At 41.8% G+C, this 21,159-nt stretch overlaps 1 protein-coding gene across 2 annotated transcripts in view; it reads left to right on the plus strand.

Moving 5' to 3' along the window:
- The first annotated feature begins 1,621 nt into the window (after positions 1 to 1,621).
- Positions 1,622 to 21,159, plus strand: part of tbx15 (T-box transcription factor 15) — a 37,187-nt gene continuing 17,649 nt past the window's right edge. Inside the window, exons 1-3 of one of the 2 annotated variants that reach the window (XM_020586266.1) lie at positions 1,622 to 2,105; positions 7,847 to 8,054; positions 11,424 to 11,525. In XM_020586266.1, the coding sequence (XP_020441922.1) occupies positions 1,919 to 2,105; positions 7,847 to 8,054; positions 11,424 to 11,525 (497 nt within the window). In that variant the 5' untranslated portion in view covers positions 1,622 to 1,918. Of the gene's footprint in view, positions 2,106 to 7,642; positions 7,728 to 7,846; positions 8,055 to 11,423; positions 11,526 to 21,159 lie in introns of those variants that run through there. The other variant, XM_020586267.1, reaches the window with a different exon arrangement.

A 21,159-nucleotide genomic window follows, 5' to 3' on the forward strand; every position in this document is an offset into this window, starting at 1 on the left:
AGGTGTGGTGGCAGGAAACCGTTCATTTCTGTGATTTATATCGGCTGAGAGATACAGCAACACACTCCGAAAGGTTCCACCCAAATTTTATATTTTTTTACTCTTTATAATAATTGTGTTTGCTGTCTTTTCGTTCGTTGTGATGTTCTTAACTCCGTACCACATGTTTTACACTTTTAAAGTTTGTGTAGATTCATGATGGAGCTGTGCACTTTACCATTTCCTTCAAGTTGACTGTCAGGCCTTTCCTCCGCTCACACAGAGATGCCCCTCTGCTATTTCACTCCTGACTCTTTTGTCGTGCTGCTGACGGGAAATGCGTGAAACGCGCTTTTTCTCTGCGGTAGAAAGCGACCGGTCTCTCTCTCCTCTCAGGGCGCCTCTTCCTGAGCATCAGGCCCGCACACGGATCACACACAGCTCAGAACAAAGTCTCACCAAGTGTCTCCGGGATCCTGGGCCGTGATCTTTTACCAAAGACCGTTGGAAACATGACCTGCAGTATTGTCCTTATCATTAGCCTAAGTGGTTATTATCTTTTTAAAAATATATAATACTAGTATATCTTTATTTTGCTACGGGAAAAAGATTTTCTAGCATTACACAAAATTGAAGTTGTTTGATTTTATATTTTCATCCCAATAGTAAACACAACATGTATTTTCTAAATTTTAAAAGAGTTTTGTTATTAATGTGTGGAATAATTCAGTGTGCTGTCATGTGCTCCACCACTGGTTTCATCAGCAGCGGGAAAGTGGCTGTAATATGTTTAAATCATATGAATGATTAATATATAGTCCACAATAAACTAATACAATAAATAGAAGCGAGGCCGTGGGTGGACACTTCATTTTTAAACATCATTCTATTGGCTCCTAAATGTTCTCCATCTAAAAGTCTTTATTGACCACAGTATATACAGTAGTATATTTCTGTGTGACTGGCCTTTCGATCTGCTGAACTAAGCGCTCAACAAGCAGCTCCAGGACCAGCCCACCTGCCCTGCTGCAGCCCTGCTGTAGCTCCTCAGCTGGCGGAAGACAGTGAAACTGTAAAATGACTTTTCCTACAGTCCTCCCTGGTAATATAGTGATGGAGTCAGTGGCTCTGACATACTTAGTGCAGAGAGAGATATTGAAATGACTGTAATGATCACCATGAGATGACGGTCCCGCTCCGGCCCTGCAGGCCCAGACTTGGTTGGCCGGCCTTCAGTGGAGAAGTAAAATGAAGCAGCGGGATCAGGTTGTCAAAGGCGGAAGACAGCAGGGCCGGGGAGGTCAATATTTGCATCACTAGACTCATTGTTTAGACTTATGATATTGTAATTCAGTTGACATGGAAACCTGCTATCAATGCAGATATTGGTGTACCGACAAATAAACACGTATAATCAGCCAATGTATTCTTCCACAGACTACATTGTGCAGTCAGTTCATTAGGCTGCTGCAGTCCGGATGAAGGTTCCTCTACCAGGACGCGCGTCTCCCTCCGTTGTCATTGGACGAATACGCCTTGCTGCCTTTTCTTACTTCTCATTGGACGCGCCCGGGTTTGACAGGGCACTAGAGGGCCGCCCTCTGCGCCTGGAAAAAACTGCTCCAGAAGTGAATATCAATCAGATAGAAGTTAGGAGGACAGAAAGAGAAAAAGAAAGACGAGGAGACGCGCAAAGCGGCAGACCGCATCAAAACTGTCAATCCTCCCAGACTTGATCTCATGCGCAGCAAGGATGGCGCAGTCTGCCTTCAAAAGTTTGACGCGGCGTTTCTAGTCACAGTTGGGATTACTTTGGATACTTGGTGAGTTTGCGCCCCGCTGTAAACACTGACGTGTGCTTTTTTTTTTTTTTTGGTTTGCTTTGGACGGACGGAGAGGGGTTTTTCGCAGCGTCCCCCATCGGGTGGATTTGAGAGAAATGAGTGAGAGGAGGCGATCTGCCGCAGCTCTGAGCTCTAGAGCGCACGCTTTTTCCGTGGAAGCCCTGATCGGCTCCAACAAGAAGAGGAAGCTCCGGGGCTGGGAGGAAAAGGAACTGGAGTTGTCCATGGAGAGTCTTGGCACAGACGGAGAGGACCCGGCGCACTGTCTGGATATGGACCCGGGTCAGTGCGCAGGCATGCACCACACCGCTCAAGTGTCCGGATCTCCGTTAAATCTCCTCAGCGCAATGCAAACCCACGAGTCCCGAATCAAAACATGACTCCATTTTCAGTTTCCCAACCCGCGTAGAGCACGTAGCCATGAGTTCTACGGCCTCCGTGGGGATGTGATTTTTACTAATTTAGAGATTCTCTCCAGTGTTTCCGCTCTGATGTAGCCTGGCTCACAAACCTCCAGTAGAGAAAATCAGTTATCTGGTGTCCGGACAATGGCAGCCCGAGTTCACACCGGTGAACAATCAAACCCTCGATACAACTTAAAACTGCTTGTGATTAGATGGGTCTTTGTATCATGGAGGTTGGCTTGTCCACGTTTTGATTCCGGACTGGTGGATTACACTGCGACATGACAGAAACACACACACACACACAAACACACATCAAAATACTTCAGTGGCTTTAAGTGTAAAACTGTGGTGCTGTTTGCTTTTCGCGTACATTTGGCTGCAGACTTGCAGCGAGGCCTCGGCTCGTTTCGCAGCGCACTGCCATGGAGTAAATGACCTGAACTTCTCTGCTCCATTCTCAGAAAAACACATGTATATTTTAAAAGATATTGTCCGCAGCTAAGAAACACAGAACACCCGATGTCAGAATGCCTCAAAAAACCTTTAAGGAATATCAAAGACTCGATCATTCGTGGAAATGTGTGATCAGTTTAAAGATGGAATGAAAGAAATCACCAATCAAATCTGAACAAATCCTGCATTTTAATAGTGGAAAGAACGTGTAAAACAACGCAAAATACAAACATTTAATTTACGAAGATTTTAAGGGTAGAAAATAAGTGACATTTGTGAAAATCAAGATAAAGCACGGCAATGTTTTGTTGTTTACGCAGCTTTTTGTAAATGCTTTTATTTTAGAAAATGGGCCATTTGTTCTACAGCTGCTGTTTGTACGTGAGCAAGCTGATTTTGTGATTTTTGAAATTCATATTTGTATGAACTAAAACGCTTAATTGATTTGTAGCACACAAGCCACAGTATTACGGTTTTTATTTTGCGGATGAATTAATTACAGGTGTAATGAAATATTCTGGCTGCGGTCTGTTTAATTAGATTTCAGTGTTTGGAGATGAACTGATCACACGCTGTGGAGAAATGACTTTTAACCTCGATGCTCGCTTTGAGCTCTGTTTTTAAACCGAGTCCTGCTACAGATAAAAACTCTTTGTTGTTGTTGAATTCAGGGTGATTTGGTCCAAACACTGTTTAAAGACTGTGTTTAAGTTTAGTTGTCTTCTTGCAAAATTTTAGAATTGGTGGGAATGAATAATCTTGGTGATGACTATGGGTCCAAAACATGCCCACTCTTGATGACTGAAGAATGAATTTGGCTTGATATCTACTAATATATCACATTACGTACATCACAGCTCATTAGAGCCAGGCAGAGATGTAGCCCCCCGCCTGCTGCAGCCTGACCTCCGGGGTCCAGCGCCTTTGCGCACGGCTCCTCTCCGGTGTGACACTAAAAGCAAAGCAGAAACGGGAAAAGAGTAGTGAGTTCTATCGGAGCTCTCATGGGAAAGTTGTTGTTCATGTTTAAATACTGAAAGGTTTGACATTCGTTACAGTGTTGTCAATGGCAAACGGCTTGTTTTTGTGTTTTCACAAGGTCAGAGATCATCAGCCAAATTAACCACTGGACCTCACTAAAGAACCAAGCAGTCACAATTCTAATCTTTTTAATTCTCTGTGGCAGAAAGGTTTTCTTCTCAATCACTCCAGATTTTGTTCCGGGTAATTTCAGTATTTGTGCCCGAATGAATAACCCAAATTCCCGGACCCCGGACCCCTAACCCCGGTCCCACTCATTAGCTGGCGGTATCCTGGCAGGTTCGGGGGGTCCTGCTTTGCTCGGCGCGTCCGGCGGCGGTGACCAAGAACAGCCACAGTCTCTGCGGTGGGATTATGTAGTTCAGGGAAACCTTGAACGGACTTATTTTATTTCTACTCAGCTCCAGGCCAGACTGGAAGACCGCTGGTCGTATAACTCGTTTGTTGGCCTCAAAGACAAGAGCAGGAGTGAGGAAAGCACAGACGTGCATCCAACAGTCTGCCTTTAAGAGCTGAACCTAAAGGGTAACCCCTCAGGTGACTGTGCGGCTGATAAAAGATGTGTATGAGCGGGATTGAAGTCTTCTTCAGTCTCCATCCGTGATCAAACCGGTGCTGGCACTGTGCACCGTGATTTCGTGGTTGGGAAATTATTATTGTCCGCCTCGGAAATCTTCCGCACCTTCACTGCGTAAAGACAATTTCACTGCAAACGTAAAAACATCTAACAACTATTAGTGTGCAGATTAATTTTGTAATTTGTTAGTTTGGTATCCCAGTCAAATTTCAGATACACATTCCTAAACTGGGACCACGTTTTATTGCTGCACCACAACATCAAATAGAAATACTGGAGACAGAATGTTGTATAAGTTTCACAAATTTTAGTCTGACATATTATTATTTGGCATATTTAGAGACGTTTGTGAAGAAAGTTCTGTGGCTGTAAAAAATGTTTGAAAAAAGGGATGCACAATGAAGTTTAATAGACAATCTGTAAAGAAAGTCAGCCATTTTAAAACAGTTGTAGAATTTGTTCCTAGATGTTACAGCTTTATGTCAGGTTAATGATTAAGACACAAAACATCAGCAGCTCCCAGTTTAAAACACTCATCCAGCTCCTCACCAGAGACATCCAGTGTAAAATGTTTAACTCTCCCATTCAACAATTGTTTCAGCTTAATTAAATATAAATTTAATTCACCATTCACAAAAGCTCCCCCCCCCCGCCACCGTGGACGGATTATTATACTCATAAACTAAGTAACCGTGATTTGTAGTAAGTTTGTGGCTTCCTGCGACTTTTTTGTTTTGCTTACAACCATTTTCGCTTGTTTTGTCTCTTTTTGTAGTTTGGCTTCTTTTCTAGTCCTGCTGTCTTTGGGGTTTATTCTGTTTCTTTGTAGTTTACTTGGAGTTTCTTTTTCTCCTCTTGTGGCCTTTAGTAGACATTTTATATTCATTTGATCGACTTTCCAGCAGAGGGATTAACAGTGCTTTTGAGATGATCTGTTCTTGGGCCCCTAGGCCTGTGCCCCGGTTCAGCTGTTTCATCCCTGACACCACAACAGCAGCAAACATTTCTACCTTTTTCTGATTGAAAGCCTCTTGCGCTTCCTCTTCTTGTATGTGCGTCACGCTCCTCAGCTATTGTCCAGCTGTTTGAAGCTGATGTGAACGTGACTGCCTGTGAACTGTGCCAGAGAGGACAATCTGATGTACAGCACTGACTTGATTCGATTCAGACCACATAGAGGCCTATTATGGATGTTAGTTCCGTTTTAATGAGGCCTGGCATGAGCTGATTGGGGGCCCTGAACCACAAGATACAGGCCCCAAGTGTATGTGTGTGTGAAGCTAACCACAGCAGATGTCAGGGCAGCATTCAGCTGAGTGCACACATTTTTGTTCCCCCATAAACTTCCATTTTTATTTAATCAGCTTCAAAAAACTAAACCGAAGCTTCGGCTTAGAAACTGAACTTGATGCTGTGTGGTACTGGATTGACATGTGTTTTCAATTATGCTGTTTTTTTGACATGAACTCATTTCAGGCCTGATGTTTGACTGAGCTGACTGTATACAAAAACACACACATATACGGTGGCTGCTTCCTGTTAGTGTGTTTGTTTGGCCACCCTCTGGTTTACCCTGTGTGACGGACGACAGGGCCTACAGTGGACCTGCCTCCTGCTTGGCATCTCTGTTTCATTTAACCAAGAATGCATCTGTTTGTTTCACTAACACGAACGTCCAAAGTAGATCTGGAGTTACTCAATGGTTTTAAACATCTTTCCATCTTGATGCCAGAAATATCACATTTTTATTGTAGTGTCAAATCTTCTCCCTGTCACAGCTGCATTTAGATTTGTATAAAATTAAAACTATTCAGATTTATCGCCTTATTCCGTTAAGTGAGGTTATTTTTAGGCTTTTAAATGTTAATGCGTCACTTCCTCTCAGTAACTGTGATAATTTATCATTTAGAATCCTGCCTACCTGACTGTATTCCAGGTGCGTCAGACGAAGAAAGTGCAAAAATGTAAAAGAAACATTTTCTTTCGTTTGAACACGTCAAATGTTTTTGTGCAGTTTAGGATCTAGAAACCAAAACCAAAGCAGGTGACGTTGTTAATCCAGATTATTCTGCACAGCCTGCCACGTTATTAATCCAGATTATTCTGCACAGCCTGCTCTTCCTCCGTCAGATACTCAAATTAAATGTCTTCTGCTCCATCGGCTAATCTGAATGGCCACATCTGCAGATTACATTACACCGGTGCAGGCAATTGTGCAGTGTATTTGTTGGGACTCGCTCATTGTGTATCTGCATGTGCGTGATAGGTTAGAAGGAGAAGATGGGAAGAGTGATCATGCGTGACAGTCCTCGCTGGCTGCACCGACACTGGATCGATCTCCCAACAAGATGATGGAAAGTCTCTGTCGGTCTCTCTGTGGCCATCATCACCCCCACCTCCAGCTCTCCTCTTCGTGCGCCTGTTTCCAGCGGGCTTGGCTCGGCCTGCGCTGCCGCGGTTTTACCTGGGAAGCTGTCCAGTGTCTCAGCAGCTCTGCATTTGCATAAACATATTTGTGTGCCCTTCGTCTGCCAAATCAACCTCCCAGTGTCAGGGCCCTCGATAAATAATTATTTATGAGATATTATACTTTTTAAATGTTTTCGGTGGTGGCTGGGGTGTTGGAAAAGTGAAATAAGTAGTCGGATCTGGTGAGCCTATGGGAGTTTTATCCGGGTAAACTGCAGTTCTGAGGTTTGGGGCTTTAACGATCTGACATCCCAGCTGCAAAAATACGTGATACTTAAAGATCAGAGTAAAACGCGATGCGCAAACGTGTTGTGATGAGGTGACAAAGTGGTTTGGATTCACAGTTTGGTGTCATTTATAGTTTCCTGGTTCACTTTAAAGAAAAGGTTCATTTTCACAGTGTTTGAGATTAAAATCTCAGACCTCCTGATACATTCTGATACAAAGTCAACATCTGAACTCTTCACGAAGGTCATGCCGGATTTTGGATGGCGTAATACTGTCTGGTGTTACTGTTATTTTGTCCGCCCCGCTGTGACGTGGGCAGTTAGGCTGCTTGGTTTAAAATGAAGTGGAAAGGCTCATATAAAGGAGGCTGAGGTCTTCCTCCTGTGTGTCTGGGAGTGACAGGCCCAGACGGATGGAAACCTCGCCTGTAGGTCTGGAGTTGTGTCACGATGAAGGAAACGTGTTTATCTGCTCAGGCGTTGTGTTTCAGCTGAATGGCCAGTCTGTAAAACCTGGTCCAGAAGGACAATTTGAGGGGGAACCTAATTTGCTGAACGTTTCCCATCGGAATTTTTCATTGTGTGGCCCAGTTTTAATTGTAATATTTTTTACATTTCAAAGGTTTCACTCAGCATTTAGTCTGCTTTTGACATTAACCCAGAGCTCCATGACGAGCCGGGCCAGCGAGCCAAACTCGGCCGCTTCTCTCCAAGCGGCAGACGACAGCAGGTGATTGGAAGTCAGCGGAGAAAACTGCTGTATTCTCTCTCCGTGCCAAGTTTCCTGTGGCCTATTAATTCCACTGTTTCAGAGCTGCCTTTTCAGCATCTTCCTCATTTTCCCCTCAGACTCCGAGGCGAGTCCCGGTTCGGACGGAGAGGGTCTGGCCGAGAGGACGTCTTGCTCCTTTGGCTCACCTGCCGACCTGGCCCCCGGCCCCTGCGACTCATCACCCCCGGCCTCTATGGAGGACATCCAGGTGGAGCTGCAGTGCGCAGACCTGTGGAAGCGCTTCCATGACATCGGCACCGAGATGATCATCACCAAGGCTGGCAGGTAGGCCAAACACACGCACGCTCAAACGCACGCAAGCCCACAAGGTTTACCTGCAGTCCTTCTGAGGAATCAAGGCGCAGATAGACGTATTCATCAGTGTCGCTGTAAGACATTTATGAAAAGAATTTACTCTGTCAGCTTGTGACAACTCAGACTCATGACGTCACTCAAACATTTATCAAATGCGCAGATCTAAAGCCTGCAGAAGCACGCACACACCCGCGCGTGTCATTTTTAAAGATACACACCTCAGACAGAGCTGCGTTGTCTAACGCACATCTGAGCTCACGTTGAAAGGTGTTAGTGTGTTGCACATGCGGGCCACGCTGCTGTGCGCAGGCCTTAATGGTGCGATGTGCCATTCCTGATGTCGGAGCACCAGGAGCACTGGTTCCAGTTAATCTCCCTGTAACATGTTCCGGGTTTCCTCACTCCCTCGGGTGAACAGCTCAGACCCAGAGCTCCGTTCACTGCCCCCGGAGGAGGCCATTTCCTCCTCACTTCACATCAATGTGGCTTAGTGTTGGTTCAGTAGTGCGTCACTCCCTGTCCCCAGTAACACTATTTCTATTATCGGTTTTTGTTTTTCAATCAGATGAATGAAATACACGCGGTCAGTGGGGTGTGCTTGTATGAAACATATCTAGAAGTCTTGGTGCTGGAACCTTTTGCAACGTATTTTCATTTACTGAACATATTCCATGCAAGTTCACTTTATAGCTAATAACGAGAAAAAATGTACTTTACCTTTGCACTATTTGTTCAAATGTATTTATTTATTTATTTGGATTTTTCCCACCCAAAACGTTTCAGTTTTACTCTGCACAGACTATTAAGGCGCTTTATCTATGTTTGCCGTATGGCTCCATCAGCAGGTCAGTCCTCTCAGAGAAGGATTCATTTATTAGTCTCTTCAGACCATAGCGGAAAAACTCAGCTGGATTTTAAGGAACACACAGATTCATTTATTCTATTTGTTTTTAGTTTGGCGCGACAGGTGTGTTTGTTTGTGTGTATATCTGTATAGATCAGTATATGTTTGTTATTTTGCTTCCAAGGCTGTTTTGTTGCTCTTCCTATCTGTCCTAAGTTCAGATTGAAACGTCGCCCTCCTCTCGTCACACACCTCATGTGGCTGTTTTTTTTAATTATGAACTGGGTTTAAATTGGTAATCAGCTCATAAACCGAGTGAAGGCAGACGTGCATTTCACGGCCATGACCAGAAATTCAAAAAAGAAGGGAAGCAAGAAAACCGTCTTCGTTTCTTATTAGAAATGGATTTACTGCTTTAAATGAAAAGGAGAAAATGTCGGGTCTGAAGTGCAAAACGAAAAGTTCATCTGAAATGTCTCCCTCTTCATATACAGAGTTTAATATACTATACAGTTCAATATAAGTGAGTTTCCCCCTTTTTCACGAGGATTGCATCAGTTGAAACCTGAAGTCTGCAGCGTTACAACGGGAGGAGCTGGTTGCTAAAATATTTCAAAGATAAAAATACATTTATCTATATCCAAAGCGTTTTCATTTGAAATATTTTAAAGCATTGTGATCAAATTACAACAGCAAAACAGGCCTACATTCCTGGCTTGCACATGTCAGAGATCACCTTTGCTTCTTCCTTCACTAGAACAGTAACATTTAAAGAAGATCTTTGCAGCCTCCAAAGAGACCAAGACACACGACTAGTCATATTTAGTTATCAAATAAGACTTTAATTCAGTAACAAAACCCAATATGACAATAGCAAATGACTAGTTACAATAGAGGGTTTATGTTAATGAAAAGAGAACAACACAAATCCATCCATTCATTATCTATACGGCTTTTCCCTGAATAGGGTCATGGGGGGATGGAGCCAATCCCAGATGATACTGGGTGAAATGAGGGGTCCACCCTGGACAGGTCTCCTGTCTATCACAGGGATGACATGTAGACAAACAACCACACACACTCACATTCACTCCTAGGGGCAATTTAGAGTCACCAGTCAACCTAAGCTGACTTTGGACTGTGGGAGGAAGCCAGAGCACCTGGAGAGAGCCTACACAGGAATGCTTTGGGTCAGGTCGGGACTCAAACCCAGAACCTTCTTGCTAGGGTCGGCTCTGGGTCGAACCCGGAACCTTCCTGCTGGGAGGCAACAGCACTAACCACCGTGCCGCCCCAGTTAGGACCAGTTCCCATGAAAACATCTACAAACCTTTGACAACGGACCTAAAAACAGCCACTAAAGAAAAATCTGTTTCCACATTTAGTTTCCAAACTAGGGCTCCATTTAATACACAGTGTAAAACTGTGTCTCCAGTGAGATGGGTTTACCCACCTCACTGGAGAAACCACACTGTTTACTTCAACTGGGAGGTTGTTCACACGAAGGACACTTCATCTCTTATTTCAGCAGACAGACAGGCAGAGCAAAGACAGATTTAAAACATCTTTTGTGTGAATGCAGCTAATGTTTAAAAATGTTTGTGAAATAAAAAAACACTAGTTTGATGTTCGATTTCTTAAGTGTATATCAGTGATGAAGACACAATTACAGTTTTGTCATTTACATATTAATGTACTGATTATAATTATCTAACAGTCAGTGCTGGATTACACAAGCTTCTCTGATAATTAACAAAATTAAATTGTGGTAAATATCAGGAGCATTCAGAGTGACTGATCTGCAGCATATAACAGCTTTTTTAAAATATTGACCTTTTTTCCTCTATCAGATTTTTTTTTATGCTATTTACTATCCTCCCCAATGCCAGCTGCAGAAATCTGAATTAGTTTTTTTTTTATGTGATTTGAGTTGGCTGTTTGTGTTTTTAATTCTCCTAAATCAATTAAACACTGTCATGTGTCACGGTGTTTGTGTAGTTCTAAATATGCATCATGCATGAGCGGCTGATGCTTAAGTTCATCAGTCTGATTTTGGTGGAGAGCCTGACCTAAGTCTGACCTTTTTGACATTACTGTTTTTATTGTAAAGGTGGTTTTTCGGCTATTTGCTATTTTCAGGGATATTTTTTAAATGTTATTCATCATCTACTCATGATCTACGGCGAACACACTGTAAATCCACACAACCGAACACACAGGATGGTTTGCCAGTCTATCACAGGGCTGATACACAAAGACAGACAAGCACTGACACCTACTGACAGTTTAAAGTCACCAGTCAAACTAACCTGAATGTCTTGGACTGTGGTAGGAAGCCAGAGTAAAACCCACACTGGAAGAATAGTCCCCGGTCAGCCATGAGGTTCAAACCTTCTTGTTGTGAGGCGAAAACCAGTGCACCACTATGCCACCTTAAATGTTATTCATCAGCTAGAAATGAAATGAACCAGTATGCGTTGCCTTTTCCCCTTCAGGAGGATGTTTCCTGCCATGCGAGTAAAGATCGCCGGTCTGGAGCCTCATCAACAGTATTACATTACCATGGACATCGTGCCCGTGGACAACAAGAGATACAGGTACCTATGTCACACACATATACATGAGACATTAGCAGCATCCAGAACAGAGGGTCCTCACTGAACACAAAAAGCATTATGAATCCTGACATAAAACATTTTATTTATGTTCCTACTCCCCGTCTAAATGCAGAAATGTATCCCAGAGCCACTCCACCAAACCACCACTAAACCAAAATGATTTAATTCTTCTGGGTTTCACCAGAGTTTTTAATGGTCTAAATTGTTTTTCAGCCACAAGAATTAAACTGTGACAAAAACTCTTCTTTTTCACACCAGTGCAGACAGACTACTTCTGGTTGCCTCAGTCTGAACATAGCAGCACTCCTTTTAATAAATGCAGAGCTGTACATAATATGCACATGCACATATTTGTCATATCTGCCTTCTGTATGCATGAGCAAGCCTGCGACAGCTGGACACAAACGGCCTTTTCCAGCATGATTCTCAAAAATATTTTGACCCACTTGGATTGCTCACGTCTTCAAGCTATTTTCTCATGAGTCATACATAACAGTATTTGGACTGAACAAGAATATTCCAGGCTTTTTCATCTTTCAGATTTCTTCTAACTGCAATGAGACTGCAGTGCATTCTAAGTTACTCCCATCATTTACATGCATGAAGTCAGGGGAAAGTGATTAAAGCGTACATGTGCTGGGGGGAAGTTTGTATATGATGGATCTCTCTGGTTATGCAATAAGACTGACATGCTGGCCCACAGCACTGGTCCCTGAAGCCAGAGCCAGAGAAACGACACAGGCTGAGCAGCAAAACCAGAGGCGGCTGGCAAATAAGATAATGCTCAGCATCCAGGTCTAATGATGGAAATGAAGGGCTAGAGTGTGGGGAGGGGGTGGGGGGGCAGGGTCAAGATTTGAAGGGGAAAAAAGAATTTGCATTGTTGCACATATATCTGCCTATAGAGTATTGTGTGTGATGAAGTGATAATGTGGCAAATAACCCAGAGTTGGCCTCATTTCAGTCCGAATTCTTCGCCTTGTCTGTGGCGCTCAGCATCAAGTCCACTGGTTCTCTCTAAAGATGGAAATCTATACTTTTTAAATTTACAAACGACTCAGTCATTTTGTAATTTTCAGCAAATGTTAGTTAAACAGGAGTAAGTAGTGCGTTAGTTGGGGACTATTTTCAGCTGGGGATTAATACACATTTACAGTGCCGTTTCTGCCCATAGCTCCCCCAAACGGTTCAGGGCCTCTTCTATTTTTCCCTTCATGGAAAGCTCAACTTTATTTACACTGCGATGGACTGGCGACCTGTCCGGGGTGTAACCCTGCCTTCGCCCGATTGATTGGCTCCAGCCCCCCCGCGGCCCAGCAACCCCATTTGGGCCTGAGCGGTATAGAAGATGAATGAATGAATGAATGAATGAATGAATGAATGAACTCTATAGACAAATTATAACAAGATAGAGCCAAGTTTAGCTTACTACACAGGGCCCCCTTGTGGATGTTTAACATCATGATCCCTGAAGTAACGTCGGTCACGGTGAGAGTTTTATGAATCCTCCTGCTGAGAGAAACGAAGCACTCCTATCTTTCCCGAGCTGACCAAAGAAAAAGAGAGAAAGGAGGAAGTGAAAAATTGGATCAAAATAGAGGTAAGAAATGATTTATCTACTTCATTTGATTTAGGTTTGCTGATGTGGTGTTATGCAAAGTGTAAAAGTTATTTTATTAGCCTGCTAACTTTAGCTCAGGAAGGCTAGCTAGCTAACACAGATTATAACATTATAACACAGTAAAACTTTATGATGTGTTAATTACACAACTGAAAAAAATCATACTGTTGTTTTTTTGTGACTGGGTTAGACAGTGATGCTGTTATCTGAGAAATCCTTCACCTTTAATATTGATAACTTGGGGAAATGTACACCTAAAGTAATCTTCTTATTTTGGATAATGTTATCAAGCTAGATTTATATATTTTTTCTTTAATTTGCCTTGTTTAATATTAGCTACTTGTGTCAGGAAATTTAGAAGTAAAAAATAACATTGTCAAGCTGTGTGGATTGAATTAGTGTGATAAAAGCACATTGTTTACTATTTGAATATGGAGATAAAGCTTTATTGCGTAACAAAGTTACATAAACCCACTAGCCCTGACATAATTCTTGTCTTAATAAATTTGGTTCTGTTTGTGGTTTAGGTGCGGTTGAGAGGTATATTAGTGCAACTGCACTCTCAGTACAGACATCTAGACAACTTGAACCAACAGGTAGGTTCTAATCACTTTGCTGCTATTCATGATGATGTTGCTATGACTAATGGGTTTGATAATATTGATGATGGTGCTGTTGTGTAGACATGTTGCTTTTAATATTAGTGTACATACATTAGTATACATAATATTAGTTTTATACAGTAACCATTATTAATATGGAGTGATGTAATGAGATTTTTTTACATTTCTTTTATTTCATTTCATCAACATTCAGATTCCCTGGTACATCAAAACAACGGCCTTAAACTACATGTGTAACCTCCAAACCACAAGCTACTAATAATCCACCCAGTGCACCACCAGGTCATCCACCAGTGTTAGGGGAGGACGAAAGTCCAGGTATATCAACTCAACAACCTCCTGTTGCCTCCCAGCAGGAAGGTTCCGGGTTCGACCCAGAGCCGACCCTGGGCCTTTCTGCATGTTCTCCCTGTGCCTGTGTAGGCTCTCTCCAGGTGCTCTGGCTTCCTCCCACAGTCCAAAGTCAGCTTAGGTTGACTGGTGACTCTATAAATTGCCCCTAGGAGTGAGTGTGAGTGTGTGTGGTTGTTTGTCTACATGTCATCCCTGTGATAGACAGGAGACCTGTCCAGGGTGGACCCCTCATTTCACCCAGTATCATCTGGGATTGGCTCCATCCCCCCATGACCCTATTCAGGGATAAGCAGTATAGATAATGAATGGATGGATTTGTGTTGTTCTCTTTTCATTAACATAAACCCTCTATTGTAACTAGTCATTTGCTATTGTCATATTGGGTTTTGTTACTGAATTAAAGTCTTATTTGATAACTAAATATGACTAGTCGTGTGTCTTGATCTCTTTGGGTGGCTGGTGGTGGTGGTGGTGGGGGGGGCACTTAATTTCATATATATATATATATATATCATTCTAATGCAACACTATGGCTCACTGTTGTGCTTATAACATGTTTTGAACAATGGAGCTCAATGGCACAGAAGAAGAAATTGACTCTAAAAAATAAGTTTTAGACTCAACTGTAAGATACTTCGCTTCATTAAAGTGACAAGAAAAGTGGAACCAGGTGATCAAAATTCCAAATTTAAAAGAAATGGAACCTTCTGTTAGCCCTATTTTTGATTAACAACAGGTTTAATAAGTAAAAATAGTTAATAGCATAAATATAATATAGCATAAATGTTTTATGGTGCTTTGGTGGCATAAACAGAGCAGTAGAAACCATTATATCATCAATGAACTAAAATATATATGAATATATATATATAGTAAAATTAATTTATATTCAACAATTATTTATTAGCATCTTGAATTAAAGTTGACATTTGCATTTATTTGGTTGCAGGATATTCACTGAAAGGATTGTTTTCATGGTGAGAAAGTGAAAACAGCTCTTTAAAATCTTTGGTTGAGGAATAAGAATAAGATATAAAAATAAGATGTGGAAGTATAATAAACAATAGAATCCAACAGTGAAGCCCACAGGCACCTGTCATACTACCCCTAAAAAAACTTGCAGTATAAATCCTAACAATCCTGATGCTACTGACAAATAGAGATTTCTTTAAACCACATCAGTCAGATTTCTTTAAGAGAAAAGGAGAAAGAAATTAAACATGTGGTTAATAAATTAAAGTGACTTCTGTGGTGTGTCTGCTCCATCTGAACGCCCTCCATCAGTCAGTTCATATTGTTTGTTAAGTTTCTCATCTAAGCGTAGGAGACGTTCTGCCCTGTCGCCTCTCCTCCTTCTCCCATCAGCAAACCAGCACATCACAGAGGATTTTTAGAGGCCAGAAGACACTGTAAAATTAAATGGGACTTTCCTCCTTGTTGGGGTTTTGACCACAGGGCTTTGCAAATGGAGCTGGGAGTTGGTCCTTGGCGAGTCTCCTGCAGAATTTGGGGTCTGGAAATACAGTTTATTGGAATCAGCTTGCTTTACTTGGGCTCCCTGTCGCTCTTTAAGAACATCTAATTAATACGGCACTCATTAAATCTCCATATATTATAGTCCTTTTATGTGGACAGTTGCTCGGTTTGCTCTGAGCTCCAGCCTTATGAACATGAGTGGTTTCTCAAACCTCATTCCTTCAACTGTGTCAGAGCGTGTTGTAGCCCTGCTTTAACAATAAAAACAAATTCAAAATGGATAAAGACACACAAACATGTGTTTTTTATGTACTTCTAACCTGAATTCGATGAACTGAAGTTCCAAACTGGCCTTGACCTAAAGTGAGGACTGGAAAAATGGAAAGTTTTATGGTTTTGTATTTATTTTTGTGAGGACATTTGGTACTCATAAGTCCAGAAAAAGAAGAACATGCACACTCAGTGGTAAGCACATTTTGAAATGCCCACAGGCCTTGTTATATGTGTGAGGGCAGTCACTCACTCCCCATCCCCTATAACCCTAATCTTCGCCAGGCTCCTCACATGAATCGACCCTGACCTGAACATAAACCTCGTCCCATCCTCGTACAATAAACAGAAGAATTTCATCATTTCATTATTTGTCTTTCTTTGAGAGGACAAAGAGGTACACACTGTACACACACATCACAATTAGACACACAGTCAAAGGTATAAAAGATGCAGAAACACCCCCACAGGCATTTCTGGTACTGTTTTCTAGGACAGTAGTTAAACCTTATCTTAACCATAAACCAGCTTTATCCTAATCTTATTCTAACATATTTTCTATAAACACTAATCCTAGTCTGAAACTGGCTCCATGTGTAGGTGAGAACTGGCAAAATGTCATCATTTTTGTGTCTTTGTGAAGACATTTGGTTCTCCTAGGTGCAGAAATCCAAAAACACACACACATGTTCACACAGAACTGATGGTATTGTCTTACAAACACACAACATACACACCAGTCGGCCCTTAATGGTAACTCAATACCAATATTTACCCTGTCAGTACAGTAACCCAATATACAGCCTGGGCATGGCAAGTGTGTGTTTGTGTGTGTGCAGTATTCCTGCACTACAGTGTGATGAGCTGCACACACACACTGTTTGGTGTGTGTTTTTTGTGTGTGCGGGTGTTACATGCCTGTGTGTGTATCTGAGCAGCTGTAATTGTGTGTATGTGAGAAAAGAATGAAGTGTTGTGAGCTGTATACTTTGGTGTCGACTCAGAAGGGAAAAGACCCCCCCGATCCATCTGTCCAATAAGGGTGTCGCACAAAGTCCAGATTGTGCCGGGGCCAGATGTCAGATTTATGGGAGATGAAAGCAAGGAGGCTAATCAGATTTCCAGAGCTGTTTGGGGTTAAAGTTTCTTCGTTCCTTAACGCTTTCCCTGCTACACCGAGTGTAACCCTAAGCAGCACTCCAAACAGGAAATCACAGAAACGCCTGGCAACCTTTGTGGGTGTATGTGTTAGTGCGTGTGTCAGATATCAGAGCTGTGTGTAATGGTGTGTGCTTGGTATTAGACAGCGTAAACATGCGGAACGGGTTGTTACAGTATTCTTTTTGTAGTTTATCACCCCATATTTCACTATTTATTCTTTCTTATTCATTCTAGACTTGACTTGACCACTTCCTTTTAACCTAAAGACTGTAACACAGATGGGTGACAAATGAAAGGAAAATCCTGAATAACTGAGTGAAAATACAAACTGCAGGGGTCAGTGATTAATCAGCCAATCATTGTCCTGATGATCTGATCGATTTTTATTCCCAGAATGTCAAACACTGGGTCAGATTCAAAGGTGGTGTCTTCATGTTTTACTGTGTCCAACCAACAAATCCACAGACGTTCAGTTGATTCTCACGTCTGACAAAGAAAAGCATGAGCTCCTCATATAAAGATGGTGGAACCGAATATGTTGGTGACTGTTGCTTGAGGATGGTTGCCAGTAAATTTTTTTATCAGTGAACTGACTAATGGCTGCAGGTCTAGGTCACTGAATGGCTTCATAAGGACAACAAAGTGTGTTGCACACAGTAAGTGAATCTGTTTCGGAAGAACAATGTTTCCTCCGACTGAAAAGACCTAAAGCTCCTCTGGAGACATGTCAGTAAAAATCTGTCTTGGTCACTTTAGGCTAGTTTTTTCTTTTGTTTGTCAGCCATTTGTACATATTTTTATAATGTATGAGTAATAATGTGAAAGGGGTTGTCTGTAATAAACCTGCACCTGCACCTCTGTGTGATTTCACAGGACTTTATAACAAGTTTCAGCTCATTGTTTAACTGTTTGGCCACAACTTTGCTGTTGGTTCACTCTCACAGCTGCTACAGTGTTGCTTTCAGTTGCAGCTGTTTTCAGTTAAAAAAAAAAAAAAAAGCTCTAAAACCCACTGTGCACTACCAGCTCAGCACTAAACAGCAGACAGACCGAGTTAGCAACTAGCTGGGGAACGCAGCATTAGTAGAGAAAACAAAGCTAAAGTAGAGTAAATGCTGGACTCACATTGATCAGGTGGCCAGAGACACCACTCTCATTGACACGTTTGCTTAAAAAAACATTATTTTGGTAACAAGTTTTCCATATTGACTCAAACATGAAGGCGTGTCCATTTGTGCTCACAACTTGCTCTAACTGCCCCCAAATGACCAAAAAAAAAAAAAAAAATCTGTTGTAGGTTTAACTCTGACACACACTTCCTGTTTGGCTTTCATTTCCAGGTTGTTTAAAATAAAATGAACATGAACAAGTATTATGTCTTACTACAGAAATGTTAAAAGTAAATAACTAGAAATCTCTCACCGCATGAGTTGTGAGAAACATATTGACAGCAGGGCACTGAGGGCTCGGCTGGGACGGCACAGACGATTACTGAGTATTTTACATACTTCCAAAATGAGCTATTGACTTGCCATTCACACAGGTCAGTGTAGTTTTAGGTTTTGTTTGGCCAATTTACAAAATAATAAAACACAATACAAGAATATTCAAAAGTCAGAATTGTGCTGGTAGGATGAAAACGACCCATATGTGGCTGTTAATGCATCTGACCAGCTCAGTCATGGAGGTCTGGTGAAACTGGACTCCTTCGATGAGTGCAATGTGTATTATTTAACAAGCAGGACAGAGAAAGTTGTGTGGCTATAGAGTGCCAGATGCAGCCTGTTTCCAGTGTGTGACTCTTACTAAGTCCAAACCATAATAAGTCCACCTGTCAGTGATTGAAAGCCGTGAATGAGTGAAAGAGGGAATGATCTGTGACACACTTCAGTGCACAGGCACCATCTTCGACACCTAGGGGATCATGTATCAGGTGGTTTTGAGTTCTCTCAGGTTACATTTAATCCCTATACAGACTCAGTTTATGTCTGAGTGGAAAATGCGGACCTGGTCACTTGTGTCTAATGTTTGGGTTGTGGGGGTTGGACCTTCCTCAGTGAATCAGAATGGTTACATTTGTTAGAAACACACTGAGCTGTTCACAGTCGCTGGCTACCAGAGGGTGTCCTCACCAACATCCCTCAAAACACCCCCGAAGCTTTTTTAAATGTGTGTATGTGTTTGTGTTCACTGTCATGACAAAAAGGTCATGACATTTTGTTTTACACACCTGTGCTTAAAAAAAACAACAACAAAAAACATGCAACAACGTAAAACATTCTCACACCCAAACTGGAAAACTCAAAAGCCTGTTCTGTTTGTTATTGTATACCGTCCACCTGCTCCTTATTCAGAGTTTTTAAGTGAATTCTCAGACTTTCTGTCTGATTTAGTGCTTAGTACAGATAAAATAATCATAGTAGGCGACTTTAATATTCATGTAGATGCCGACAATGACAGCCTCAACAATGCATTCTGTTCATTATTAGACTCAGTTGGCTTCTCTCAAACTGTAAATAAACCCACTCACTGTTTTAATCACACTCTTGATCTTGTTCTGACATATGGCATCGAAACTGAACACTTAAAAGTTTTCCCCCATAACCCTCTTCTGTCTGACCATTTTCTAATAACTTTTGAATTTCCATTAATAGATGATACTCTATGTGGGAAACAATTCCACTACAGCAGATGTCTATCTGACAATGCTGTTACCAAGTTTAAGGAAATAATTCCATCTTTATCTACTTCAGTGCCGTTTGCCAACACAGTGGAAGGAGGCCACCTTAACTTTACTCCCACACAAATCGATAATCTTGTTGATAGTACTCCAGCCTTCCTGTGTAATACGTGGCGCTCCTCTAAGTCAGAAGAGTTTTTCATAGCCTGTAAAGATAGTTTAATAACATATAAGAAAGCCCTTCGTAGTGCCAGACCCGCATTTTATTCATCACTGATTGAGGAAAATAAGAACAACCCCAGGTTTCTTTTCAGCACTGTAGCCAGACTGACAAAGAGCCACAGTGCTGTTGAGCTTAACATTCCCTTAGATCTCAGCAGCAATGACTTCATGAGCTTCTTTACAAATAAAATCACAACTATTAGAGAAAACATTGGTCGGACCACTCCCACAGCTCTCGCAGATGTGCCATCTACTACAATGGCTTTAGAAACATCTGTGAGACCTCATTTATACTTGGACTACTTCTCCCCTACAGATCTCTCTGAGTTTACCTCAACAATTGCTTCATCTAAATCATTAACATGTCTCCTGGACCCCATCCCGACCAGGCTGCACAAAGACGTCTTTCCCCTAATCAACACATCCAAATAATCATTGGGATGATTTGCTTGAATTTAGTTCACATCAGACCTTAATCACCACAGTTGTCATTCTGTTCTACAGTCATGCGTTAAGTGTTCAGATGTACTGGTTCAAAAACTCAAGGAGTTCAAGTACCAACGTATCTGTATTTGTCATCTCACCACAGATCACATTAGACACTGCTCCATGTGATTCACATGAAGTTATCCTAGATCTGATTAACCTTTCTCTATTAACAGGTTATGTTCTGCAGGCTTTTAAAGTTGCAGTAATTAAACCTCTACTCAAAAAGCCTACTCTTGACCCAGGTGTCCTAGCTAATTATAGACCAATATCCAATCTCCCATTTATTTCCAAAATCCTTGAAAAAGCTGTTGCAAAGCAGTTATGTGACCACTTGCACAAGAATGATTTGTTTGAGGATTTTCAGTCAGGATTTAGAGTCCATCATAGTACAGAAACCACATTGGTGAAAGTCACCAATGATCTTCTCCTAGCCTCAGACAAAGGACTTGTCTCCATACTTGTCCTCTTAGATCTCAGTGCTGCTTTTGACACCACTGATCACAGCATCTTACTGCAGAGACTTGAACATGTTATTGGGATTAAAGGAACTGCGCTAAGTTGGTTCAAATCTTATTTATCAGAAAGATTTCAATTTGTTCATGTCAATGACAAATGTTCCACACAAACTGACGTTAGTCACAGCGTTCCACAGGGCTCTGTGTTAGGCCCAATTCTCTTCACTTTATACATGCTCCCTTTAGGCAATATTATCAAGAA

The sequence above is a fragment of the Monopterus albus genome, unplaced genomic scaffold (assembly GCF_001952655.1).
Source record: "Monopterus albus unplaced genomic scaffold, M_albus_1.0 scaffold401.1, whole genome shotgun sequence".
Taxonomy (NCBI): domain Eukaryota; kingdom Metazoa; phylum Chordata; class Actinopteri; order Synbranchiformes; family Synbranchidae; genus Monopterus; species Monopterus albus.